The sequence below is a fragment of the Wolffia australiana genome, chromosome 4 (genome assembly GCF_029677425.1).
Source record: "Wolffia australiana isolate 7733 chromosome 4, ASM2967742v1".
Taxonomy (NCBI): domain Eukaryota; kingdom Viridiplantae; phylum Streptophyta; class Magnoliopsida; order Alismatales; family Araceae; genus Wolffia; species Wolffia australiana.
The window spans coordinates 3228456-3241267 of NC_135838.1; the positions used below are offsets into that span (position 1 = coordinate 3228456).

General features: G+C 43.9%; 1 protein-coding gene across 2 annotated transcripts; it reads left to right on the plus strand.

The window, feature by feature from the left end:
- The first annotated feature begins 7321 nt into the window (after window positions 1-7321).
- LOC144701634 (putative UDP-3-O-acyl-N-acetylglucosamine deacetylase 1, mitochondrial) lies at window positions 7322-11897 on the plus strand. Of its 2 annotated transcripts, none has more exons than XM_078573354.1 (7): window positions 7322-7482; window positions 7574-7870; window positions 8807-9013; window positions 9177-9278; window positions 10378-10442; window positions 11055-11199; window positions 11748-11897. In XM_078573354.1, the coding sequence occupies exons 1-7, from the start codon at window positions 7393-7395 to the stop codon at window positions 11820-11822; spliced, it is 981 nt and encodes a 326-aa protein (XP_078429480.1). In that variant the 5' UTR covers window positions 7322-7392; the 3' UTR covers window positions 11823-11897. The 2 variants fall into 2 exon arrangements, with proteins under 2 accessions (XP_078429480.1, XP_078429481.1); XM_078573355.1 differs by having other exon boundaries at window positions 7574-7840.
- Window positions 11898-12812: the final 915 nt, after the last annotated feature.

Below are 12812 nucleotides of genomic sequence, written 5' to 3' on the forward strand. Positions count from 1 at the left end.
AGTACCCAAGTCACGAAGGCTGAAGTGCTGCTGGAGATAGGCCTTGGTGGTCTGAATGCCCGCAGTGTCACTGCCTGTAATAAGCATATCGTCCACTAGATGGCAAGGATGATAATACCTGTAGGTGTGCGTTTGGTGAGCATAGTGGGATTGGCGTGACACGGAGTGAAACCAAAGATTTTGAGAAGGCCACCGAACTTGGCAAACCATGCCCGAGGACTTTGCTTGAGACCATAAATAGCTTTTTGTAGATGACACATCTTGGATGACTCCCCCCGAGCAACATACCCCGGAGGTTGCTCCATGAATACCTGCTCCTCCAAATCGCCATATAGGAAAGCATTAGAGACATCCAGCGGATGCATACTCCATGCCGGATTGACTGCCAAAGAGAGGACCACACGAACAGAATTTAGACGAACGACCAGAGAGAAAATCTCTGTGTAGTCAATCCCATATACCCGGGTAAAGCCTTGAGCAACCAACCAAGCTTTGTGTCTGGCAATGGACTCGTCAGGATTGTGTTTCACCGTGAACACCCACTTGCAAGTGACAATATTGGCATCCTGAGGACGAGGGACAAAGATCCAGGTTCCCCGAGAGACGAGTGCACGAACTTCAAGATCCATGGTGGCTTTCCATGCAAGTACCTATGCAGCTTCATCATACGTCCTGGGTAATGACTCAAAGGCCATGGCCAGGGCAAAGGTGCGAAAGAAGGGGGAAATGCAATCATATGAAACAAAATTAGAGATGGGGTGATGAGTGCACGTACGTGTACCTTTGCGTAGGGCTAGGGTTCGCCCAACCGATATCCGTCTGTCATCCGGTATCGGACAACTGATATCCGATATCCGGGAAAAAATGGGATGGTGCTGGATATCAGATATCGGACGATATTTGTCTCTGAGGGATAGACGGATATCGGTACCGGATATCGTAGGTAGAGGGACGCGACGGATACCGGATGCCTGATATCAGTTTTCGATATCCGAATATCAGAACCGGTATCCAGATATCGGAACCGGTATCCGGATATCGAAACATGTATCGATAGTAAAAATGTGATTCTCATATCAATGTCTGACTTATGTACACTAGCAGCAAATGATTTTAATCTATTTTAAATCTCAGTTAATATATAGAGTGTAATGTAAAATCAGAATCCTGTTATCCCACATGGAAGAAATTAGAAACCTTTCTCTGTATATATTAAACGAGTCCGACTATACATTAAATGGTAAAATGTTATTTTAATCTATACTCGCCATATTTAATGGACATCATATTTGTTTATCATTTAATACGTCGTCCTCATTAAATAGAAGTAAAAAATTCTATTTTCTTCCATATGGGATAAAGGGATTCTAAGTTTAACACCAAACCCGAATCATGTTATCCCATATGGAAGAAATTAAAAATATTTGGATGTATATATTAAAAGAGACATGTAAACAATAAAACACCTTACTTGTTACTCTCTTACCTATGTTAATCGTTGAACACATATAAATTAATAATATTTTAAAGTATACTTTCGATGTGGATATCAAAAATCGATATCCACACCCAATATCTGATGTCGTCATCCTCCCCCCTGAGACGGAGACGGATGCCAACATCGAGATGGATATCGGTATTGGATATTGGCACTGTAGCAACCGATATCCGACATCTGGATATCGAAAAGAACGGATACCAAAAATTGCCTTTCCGATATCCGATACAGCATCCGTCCCGATACCGGTACCAGATGCTGGTATCGGGACGGGCGAACACTACGTAGGGCAATGGGAATGTGAAGCTCATCGACGAGAGGAGGTGGATCCGAGGCTGGAGAGGCAGGCACTAGGGCTGGAGAGGTCGTGGTCGAGTCACCATCAGAGGTTGGAGGATCTGCATGTGGCGCCGGCAAAGGGGGCTGAACCGAGGATGGACGAGAGGAAGCTGATGAAGTGGAACCTAAACAGATGAGAAGAGAATGAGGGGTATCCATAACATCAAGCAGAGGAGAAAATCCCGATGGAGGTGTTATGTGGACACGAGGAGGAGCCATTTCTAGAGAAAAGAATGACAAAAGTTTGAGTATTTGGAAAGAGAACCCGATACCCTTTTTGTGTCCGGGTGTGGCCGATGAAGATCCTCTTTTTACCACGAGTGGTGAGTTTAGAGAGAGAGTGTGAGTGATCTTAGATGAAGGCAACACATCCAAACACTCATGGAGGTAGAGGGAAAAGAGTTAAAGGGACATGCATGTCAATGAGGAGTGTGTGAGTAATGTCAAGAAGAGAACGGTGTTTTCGTTCAGCTATACCATTATGTTGTGAGGTGTGAGGGTGACGTTTGATGAATTGTACCACGATTAGCAAAGAAGCTTTGAATGGAGGATTGAACTAACTCCAAGGCATTATCGCTATGGAAGACTTTCGGAGTAGTGGAGTATTGTGTTTGTACTTCATTGAAAAATTGAGTTATTGTAGTTGGAAATTCGGTGCGATCGTGGACGAGGTAGGTCTAGCTGACCGGGGTATGGTCATCAATAAAGACAATGTAGTACTGGTGGCCAACAATAGATGGAGTGCGGGAAGGGCCCCAGACATCAAAATGGAAGAGATTGAATGGAGAGGAGGTAGGCGCTCCGTCACAGCATGGATAAGAGGACCGATGATGTTTTCCTAGTTGGCATGACTCACAAAATAATTTAGTGAGAGAAGGAAATATTTTCTGTAATTTTTCAAAGGATGGATGTCCCAAATGTTGATGCCACAAAAGAGAAGATAAGTTTGAAGAAGGGGTAGACAGAAATGCCCGATGGCTAGAGTGGAGTTCATCGGTGACGAGCTCGTACATCTCCCATCCGTTCTCACGGCCCAAGCCAATCCTTCGCCTAGTGTGCAGATCCTGTAAAGTACAATAGGTGGGATAAAATGTGACGAAGCCTTAGAGAGCACGGGTAATGACACTAATAGAGAGGAGATTGGTTGGGAAATCGGGAACATGAAGTACGTGGGTGAGGGGTAGGCTTGATGAAGCCATGGTATCACCGTGACCTTTAATTGGACATGTCCGGCCATCGGCGATGGTGACAGAGAAAGAGAGAGGTAGGAGTATAGGAGGAGAGATTAGAGGATGTATTGGTCATATGTTTTGAGGCCCCTGAGTCAATAATCCACGACGAAGGTGAAGATGCAAGAAAGGCGTGGGTACTTGAAGTGGACGGGGTAGACGTCACCGAGGTAAGAGAAGATCCGGAGAGTCCTCGATACTGTCATACTGCATCCATCTTGCTTGGTGCAAGTGTTACTTGAACAGCAGGTGAGGGGAGGCTTGATGGTGGAGATGCGATACGAGCGGCTGGAGTCTCCACTACTGCATGGGCGAATTGAGGTTGCCCAAATTGCTTCCAACACTTGTTAGAAGGATGATTCTGTTTGCTGCAATACGAACATGGTGGAAAGGAGTTGCGTCCTTTTCCACAAGGTGGTCGAACGCTGTCTGTCTATGGAGCAGATGGTGTAGTCACGACCAGTGCAGATGGAGCAAGAGAAGTCTTCGGCGAGGCATGTGGCGCTCTAGTAGACACTGGAAGTGAAACTGAGAAAATCTGGGTGATATTGGGGATTCACTCTCCAAAAATAATAGTTCCCCTAATATGTGAAGAGATGGATGGATTTAGACAACCAAGATATGCACCTGCAATCAACTCCTGGCGATAACGCTTTAGTGTCCATGTGTCTGTCGTGATTGGCTGATATATAGCCAATTCCTGGATTATAGCTTGAATGTGTTCAAAGTTGTTCTAGAGCGTTGAATCGCCCTGCTTGCACGATATGAGTGCTTTGAAGATCTCCACTGTGCGACCAAAGTTGCTCCGATTTGCATACATACTCTCCAGTGTGGCCCAGAGTCATTTGGCGGGGTGGATTTGAGCGAGAGGTTCAACGATTGGCTGCTCAATACTCTAGAGCATCCATGATAAGATAGCTGAATCCAACGGTTTCCATGCTGCATATTCCGGTGATGTCGGACTAAGAGGCTCCATTGTTAGGTGCTGACTCAAGTTGTGAGACGTCAGGAAGTGCTCGAATCCTAACGCCCACGACCCGTAGTTGTTGTCGTTGAAGATATATGGCGGCTGGGTAAGTTGCGTTGTGATGGGATGTCTCGGAGCAGCTTGTCCAAGTGGAGAAATAATCCCTGTCGTGGGGTTGGAGTCGCTCAAGTTGTCCATGCTTCAAGACAAAGATTGGATGAGTCAAATGAGCTGGACAACTAGACAGGCATCCTTAGAGCGATGCCAAGGGATGGAAATGTTGAGAAGGATGTCATTGGGCAGCACCAAGAAGGGCAACTCGAGAAGGAGGCGACGTCTAGGAGAGACCACGGTCGAGGAGAGGGCAGCACCGAGGAGAGAACGACGCAGGGGTAGTGTCGCTTGGGATAAAGCCCAAGTTGGCGCTCGACGGACGATGCCTAGGGCGAGAGCGATGCCGAGGAGAAACGGTGCTGAGGGAGGGCAGCACCGAGGTGGGAAGTAGTCGAGCAAGGACGCCTCAATGAGAACAATGGCGGCGCCTGGGCTAGGCCACATGGATGAGGGCGAGGCCTAGGAAAGGGCTCGAGGACGCCTAGGCGATGGGCGCCTGGGTGAGGGTGCCTGGGCGAGGGTGCCTAGGCACGGCCGGTGCCTAGACAAGCCCTATAGCGCCTGGGCTAGGCCACCTGGGCGATGCCGGCACCTGGGCAAGGATGCCTGGGCGTGGACGGTGCCTAGGGCGACGCCTTGGCGAGGATGGTACCTGGCAAGGATGCCTTGGGCGAGAACGTCTGGGCAAGGATGGCAGCGCCTGGGAGAAAGACTGGGCGAGAACGGTGCCTGGGCGTGGGTGCCTGGATGAGTATGCATGGACCAGAGTGCTGGAGATCTGCTGGAGCCGTCGGAGAGAAGGTCGGAGTTGGGGTGCCTGGATGAGAACGCGTGGGCGAGGGTGCCAGAGATCCGCCGGAGCTGTCGGAGAGAAGGTCAAAGTCGGGATTCAAACCCGCTCCGATATCATGTAAACTTTAGGTTTCTTGATGATGTGACTGCATTCATGGAAGAGGAAATAGAATTAGAGAAAGAGAGAAGAGAGAGAGAGAGAGAGAGAGAGAGAGAGAGAGAGAGAGAGAGAGAGAGAGAGAGAGAGAAAGAGAGAGAGGGGTGTGGGCTAAAGCCCATTTACATGAGCTCAATTAGGCTTTGTTTGACAAGTTAATTAAGTTGGAAGGCCAATAAAGGTTATTGGGCTTCTCGAGTCATTAACTAGATTGATACATGGGCCTAGAGGGTCGCACTCAATGGTCTTTGGACGTCGTAAGATATACTTAAGTTTGGGGAGTTTTTATGAAAAATTCCCACTTCGTATAAATAGGGGAAGGCCTTAAACAAAATTCACCCATGCCAAAATTGTTCATGGACCGTCAACTTCTTCTCCCTTCTCCCCACACCTCTCCATCCCCAATGGGATTGGTATGGCGTAACGATGACAACGAAGGGTCAACGGAGTTCGCAAGGGCAAAGGAGGAGATTCAACGTACTGAGGATCGCGTGGATACGTTTAGAGGCTGCACGCTTGAGAAACTCGACTTGTCTCGCTCGAGGATCTATGACATCATGGATGTGATTCGTGCACAGGTTCTTCATTTCATATTTTTGATTGATTATCTTCCGCTGCATGGAATCATCATCTTCATCTAGATCAAGACCTCTAGAACTCAACAAAGACAATAGTGTGTGTTGGAGAACAAACCTTGTAATTGGCGAGGGTGTCAGCCATTTGCTCGCCACTCATTACACATATTTTACTCGCCACTCTATAAATAATTACATTCTAATGAAGACTCCCAATCAAGCAAAATAACCAACATATTTATGCACAAAGTGAATATTTTAATTCAGTCTCCGTTGCAATGACGGTAGTAGTTTATGAGAGAACGTCATGTTACAACCCCAACTCCCAAGTGTATTGATTGTCAACTTAAAAATTGAATTAAAATTTTATTTTTTTACATTAAAATTTTCTATTCCTGCATTATTGATAGGGTACATGGAACATACATGTAGATTCTTTTCTCCGATATGCAAAAACTGACCCATCTAGGGTGTTGGATGTTGGACGAGGGAGATTTTTTTTCTGTTTGAGAAAGCCAATTTCCATCGTGGGCCATTACGAGAGGGGACCATTTTAAATGTCCCAGAAGAATAGGACGCGGGATACAGTGCATGATTGTCTAGGACGGGAGTTTGAACATAGAATTGTATGTCAATCTCCATAGGGGATGAGTTTTCGTCCATGGACAAAATAACCGTCTTGTGGGAGTCAACTAGGAGCTGAGAGCTCTAGCTGCCCAATGCATGTGATGTGCCATGTGTCAAGTTTTGAGTGGCCTAATGTTGACACATGGTCGGCATATGCACTGCTTCTTCCTAGACTTTGGACATGATGAGAATGTTTTGGACAGGAAGGGACATGGATAAAATATTTGGGACGAGACGAAGATCATGGACGAAATTACTGTTCTGTCCACATCCGTGCACTATAACACACAATGAGACTAAAACCTACCTGAACCATCTAAATTATCGTGCACAAACATATAAAATATGAATTTTCTTTCTACGATTAAAAGACCTTCTCGTCCCGAGCCGTGGACGCTGCTTGAGATGGAAATTTATCTCCAGAAAGAGACATCCCGTTGGCATGTCTCGGTCAGTGGACAATGACGAATGTACACAAATTCCCTTTTATGATTTTCTTCTCGAAGTCAACAAATTATATGATTCAAAACTTCTATTGTTTTTTAGACAACATGGGGACGCAAAGGGGCAGTTCCCATACAAGACAGTTCTAGACAGGTCAGTTCCGAGACGGGAGGATGTCAGACGACCCATAAAAAATGAGATGAGTTATGAGACGTAAACCTTACAAAACCGTCCTGCCGTCCTGTCTCGGCCGATTCTACACCTTATTAGTTGAAATTTCCATCAACCGTCAGTCAACGCCGTCCACAACGTCACACGTCATCCACGTTTGAACCCTAGTATAAAACTGCCCAATTTTTTAATTCAAAATTTCCTGCCCAATTTTAGAATTAAAAAATGAGACGAGTTACGAGACGAAAACCTTAGCCGTCCTGCTGTCCCGTCCAGTCCGATCCTACACCTTATAAGTTGAAATTTCCGTCAACTGTCAGTCAACGTCATCCACAACGTCTCACGTCATCCACATTTCGAACCCTAGTATAAAAATACCTAATTTTTGAATTCAAAAAGATCAAGATCGAGGAGCTTCAATCGGCCTTTAATGGCGATTCCCGCGGTTCGATCTGCTCGGCGTGATCGCTGAAGTCTTGATGATCCTTCGGCAAGCGCTGGCTCGCCGGAAATCTCCTGCATTCGCTAGAAATCTCACGATCTCGAAATCTCCGATTTCATGGCAGCAGGTGAGAATTTTTCGCATTTTCTTGATCAGATTTCAAAGGATCGAGCGATTAACTTCCTATTTTCGCTCGATGTATTCCGAATTTGTCTCAGGATGAGAGGCCTCAGCAGACCATAGCCTCCGCCGTTGAGCGATCTGGCGTGGGTCTCCACTCCGGAGTCTCCGCCACCGTTCGATTGATTCCGGCTAGGGCTGGGGAAGGGAGATATTTCGTTAAGGCAGGTGACGAGGTGAAGATTCCTGCTAGTATTGATCATGTTGAGGAGTCTGTTCTCTGTACTACGCTGCGCCGGGGCTCTGCCAAAGTCAGCACTGTCGAGCATCTGATGTCGGCGCTCGAAGGATCCGGCATTGACAATGTCCGTATCGAAATTGACGGTGGATTCGAGGTTTTTTTCCAAGTCTAATCCCTATTTTTTCCTTGAGTTTCCGTTGATTCGATGTCTAATCACTTCCAATAATATTTATGCCTTTTAAAATCATCTTATGAGCAGGGAATTAGATAAATTGAAGTCGGTTTAAAGCATTCCACAGAAGATTAGTAGGATCGATTCAATATTTTATGTTCATCCACGTTGTGCTACTAATCACCTATTTTCGTATCGTTGTTGTTTTTGGTGGATTCAAGGTTTTTTTCCCAATTAAATTCTTATTTTTCTTGAATTTCAGTGGCGTCAGAGTCAAATAATTTCCAGTTACTTGTTTTGCCTTTTGAAATTATCTTGTTAGCAGGAACTAGATAATTTGAAGTCGTTTTAGAGTATTCTTGACAAGAGTAATATGATCGGATCGATATTTTGTGTTGATCCACGTTGTGCCAATTTGGTGAACGTAGATTTGAAATTTTCATGTGACTGAACTTTTTCTCAATGTTCATAATCTGTTGATACATTGAAGTACCAGTTGCTTACAGCATCTAGGGTTCCGTTTAATCAATAATGATGACAAAACATCATCGTCATCCATCATTCACGGATGAAGGTGACAAAATTTTGAGAGGATGATGACGATGACATGATGAGTTTTCCATTTTCTGTCTGCTGGGAGAAAATTAAAATGCACCGTACCATTTCATAAGCATCTAAAAATATATCATTTGCGTCGTTATTCCCCTATCTTTTGTTTTGCCGGTTCATGTTAGAACGGTATGCTAATACTTTCGCTTCCATAAGAACAATGCTGGCAGTTACTTGACTAAATTTTGTGATGTGCGCTGATAAAATTTGGGTCTGTTTATAATTCAATTTTATAGGGTCTGTTTTACCTTGTTTTTTTATTCCTCGCATGATTAAAAAACGGTGTGATTGATGACTAATGATTTACAGGTCCCTATTTTGGATGGATCATCGCGGGAATGGGTAGAAGCTATCGAAGAAGCAGGGATTTGTTCTGCAAAAGACGATAGTGGTGACGAGATTTCAAGATTTTCAGCTGTTGTTCATGAACCTTTGTACGTCTGGAAGAATGATTCATTCGTTGCTGCCTTCCCTCATCCAAAGACACGAGTGACATGTGGCATTGATTTCTCCCAGGTTTTCCCTTTTCTTATTATATTATAATTTTGTTTCGTGTTCTTCCTTGAAAGTAAAAAGTTTCTTGTGGGGCAGGATGCTCTTAACTGCTGATTCTCAATGATAACATTTGTGCTGTGCTCATGTAAACTTACTAACGGAAAATCAGACAATTTTTTGACAGGTTTCTGCAATCGGGTGCCAATGGTTTTCCTGTTTCCCCACTATTCAGCACACATACTCGCAAGAAATAGCTCCATCAAGAACATTTTGTATCTTCGAAGAGGTGGAGTCTTTTTCAAATGCTGATTCAATTTGTATGCTTTGCTATTGGGTTGTTTTCAGTATCTGAACACCTCTCTGTCCTCATTTGACTAATTTACGCTGTTTTCATTGGAACTGGATTTCATATCTCACTACTGGGCAATGTTCGCCATTTACATTTAATGCAGCTCTAGTCTTATCAGATTTATAACTTGTTGGATGTTTATGTAAATACTCATGTGTGGGTTTGCCTATTTAACGCATGTGCTTTCAGATGCAAACTACTACTCTATTGTCCGATATGTAATCTGTTAAATCCTAGCCGTGGAACCCATTTGACCAACAAAACAAGGCCACTTAAAAAGAAAACAAGATAACTGAAGCTATCGACCCAGTGCATCTGTTCTTCCTGCAAATATTTAGCTAATTTTTGTTCTTAAGTTGCCGTGCTTCGCAAGGATCTCAGAAAATGATCTAAATGAAAATCATGGCGACCTTTCAATATGTATTGGGTTATAAATATTTTTATCCATCTGATTGCCTATAGCTCTAATTATTTATCCCCCACCTCTCGGCCATAAGGAAGTTTGATTCCTTTATTTCCTCCCACAGAAAAGTTCATCAAAAAACTTTATCCTTCATCTAGGCTGAAAGAGCATTTTCTTTGTTTTATTGCTGAGCTCTATTATTTTTCCTAATTGTCCTGGCTAGGGTTGGTGGTAGGTGAAGAATTCATCATCTTCATCCATGTTTGGGCTCAAACGACTGACTATGATGATGACCATGACATGATTAAAATGCTCCATCTTGGGAACCAATGTGTGACAATGATTTTGGCTCTTGAACACTCAATGATAATGATGATGGCAATTTCACAATTAATAGATGACAGTGACTATGACAATGATGTATCTAGGAGACCAGATGATGGTGTCATTGTCATCCTACTGACAGTATGTCTCTAGTTACTTTATCCTTCTTGAATAACCTTGCTACTCTTCATATACTTGTTCTTCCCGGGCATATAAATGGTCTGTGGCAATACGTGAATCCGAGAATAATCTGTTGTTTCTCATAACATATGTCCGAATGGGTCGCCTGTAACATGAAACTGGTTTCAGGTTGATGGCTTGCGGAATGCTGGACTAATCCAAGGGGGTTCCGTTGACAATGCCATAGTTTGCAGGTAACATACCTCGCTTTGATGTTTCAACTACCTTTACTTCTTATAAGAAATTAGGTTGACAATGATGTGATGAGGCCACAAGAATCATGGGAACAGATCGCAGATTAATTATTATTAGATGAATGAGTTGTGAAATCTAATGAGGTTTGGGGGAATTATCGGATGAAAAAATGACATTTCATTTAGTATAGAGTTTTGTGGATAGATTACCGATCACTAAGTATCTGATGAATTAGTTGCAAATCTTATCATGATTTAGGAAAAAATAGTCAGATGAATGACTCGCAAGATTGTCATTTCCTTCAGCAAAAAAATTGTGGATAAATCACAGGTTAATGACTATCAGATGAATAAATTGCGATGTGGAATTTGATCTATGCAAAAATTGTCACATGAATAGATTACAGGACAGAAAAATCCTCTTGGTATGCAATTTTGTTCGACTTTGACGAAAAAAGAAACATGAACTCAGAAAGCAACAATGATCTTTTGGTTTGCTTGACGACCCATTAGAAATCCTTTTAACTTTGATCGCCTCCATGAAGCTGATATTTAATCTGTTTCTTTCATGTGGATTTCCGATAATGATGATCTTCGCTATAACTTGTGCAGCATTTCCTCTGGCTGGATAAACCCGCCGCTGAGATTTCCTGACGAGCCATGTCGGCACAAGATTTTAGATCTTGTCGGAGATCTCTCTCTCCTCGCAGAGAATGGAAATCAAGGCCTTCCTGTGGCACACTTGGTAGCTTACAAGGTTCACAGCTCCCATTTCTCTTCACTTTTTTTTTATTTCCAGTAATCTAAGGTTTGTTGCATCATCATCATCATTCTTAATTCTGCATTTTTTAGGCAAGTGCGAAGCCCGGGCCTTTTTGCACTCTTCAGAATTAAAAATATCACTCAAGATCCTATGTTTTCATGAAAGTATATCCTTACATGAACATGATCTATATAGGTTCGTACAACTGAATCCTTTAGAATTCTATAGACAGATCAACAAGTCTGGTTGATGAGGTGTGATCTCGCAGTCAGAGAATCGCGACTGCCTTCCACGGCCGCAGAATTGTTTTACAGAAAAAATATATATGTATATATATATATCTTCCTTAATCAAACATGAACCGTTGTATTCATTTGGATTTAATTTGACGAGCCTCTGTTCTTTTTTTTTCTGTTCGAATTGGAAGTTATGGAAAATCATCGTACCCGAGGCCCTGACCCTTTTTCGAGAACTCCTCTCACAGGACAAGAAAGTATTTTATTTCCTTATTTTAATTTGATTTTTTTGTTATATTGGTGCAGGCTGGGCACGCACTGCACGCTAGATTCGCCTCCATGCTCCGGGACATTATGGTAAAGCTAAAAGGAGAGGTTTGAATGGCGTATCCTCTTCATTTTTGTGAATGCTTTTTGAATATTTGTTTATGATTATCTGAGTACTTATATAAGCTATTGATAGGCTCTAGAGAGTAATATATATGTCGAGGATGATGGCGCTCTTAATATTCATCAGTCATGTTCCAATTCACAGGGAATGGTTTGTTGGGAATGAAACAATTCACACACTAGTGTTTGGAGAGTTGATCTCACCCTATGTTTATTAGTGTAATACATCTCTGCCATCATGAGATGCCGGAGGACGCTATGTCGTTGAAAGTCACACAGTCATGACAATGACTGTGTGACTTTCAACGAGCAGACAATGAAATCTTGACGAAGGCATCAGTGCAGAAGTCGTCCAACCGATGAACTTCAAGTCAAAGATTTCAGAAAGAACAGACTGATAAAAACTGAGAAGAAGATTTTGGAAATAGAAGACTACGAAAAGATGAGATGGGGCTTTCAGAAATAGCAGACTCTGAGAATCGGAAAACATTGCCAAATCGAAAAGGATAAATAAAGAAACGTCGCCTGATTGTCGTCCTACAGTGGTCGTGGCGTCAATGCCGTGCCTACGCTGTTGTCATTGTCGTTGAGTCCTGCACAAACTTTGTTGGACAGTCCTGGTCAGGTCTAGGGAAGGTCCTAATGTGCGAGCGTTTTCTTTTCGTGCGTTTGTGCGGTGCGGTGAGAATTTCGCACAACGCACCGCACACAAAATTTGCACACCGCACACGGGTCTGTGCGACTATGCGATTTTTTTTGAAGGTGCTACCCCCCCTCCCCACCGCCCACCGCCCCCTCTTTCCAGCCCTCCTCTGCCCCCCTCCCTCCACCCCCCGTCCTCCTCCCCCAGCCGCCTGCGCTCCCCTCCCCCAGGCCGCCCGTGCCCCCGTCCCCGTGCCACCCTCGTCCCCCTTTCCCGGCCGCTCGCGGCCCCCTTCCCCCTCCCCGCTGCCGCCCTGCCCCTCCCCGGCCGCCCATGCC

Coding starts and splice junctions, on each gene's coding strand:
- LOC144701634 (XM_078573354.1), top strand. CDS start 7,393: ATGATCCTTCGGCAAGCGCTGGCTCGCCGGAAATCTCCTGCATTCGCT. Junction 7,483..7,573: donor CTCCGATTTCATGGCAGCAG/GTGAGAATTTTT, acceptor AATTTGTCTCAG/GATGAGAGGCCTCAGCAGAC. Junction 10,443..11,054: donor GACAATGCCATAGTTTGCAG/GTAACATACCTC, acceptor TAACTTGTGCAG/CATTTCCTCTGGCTGGATAA.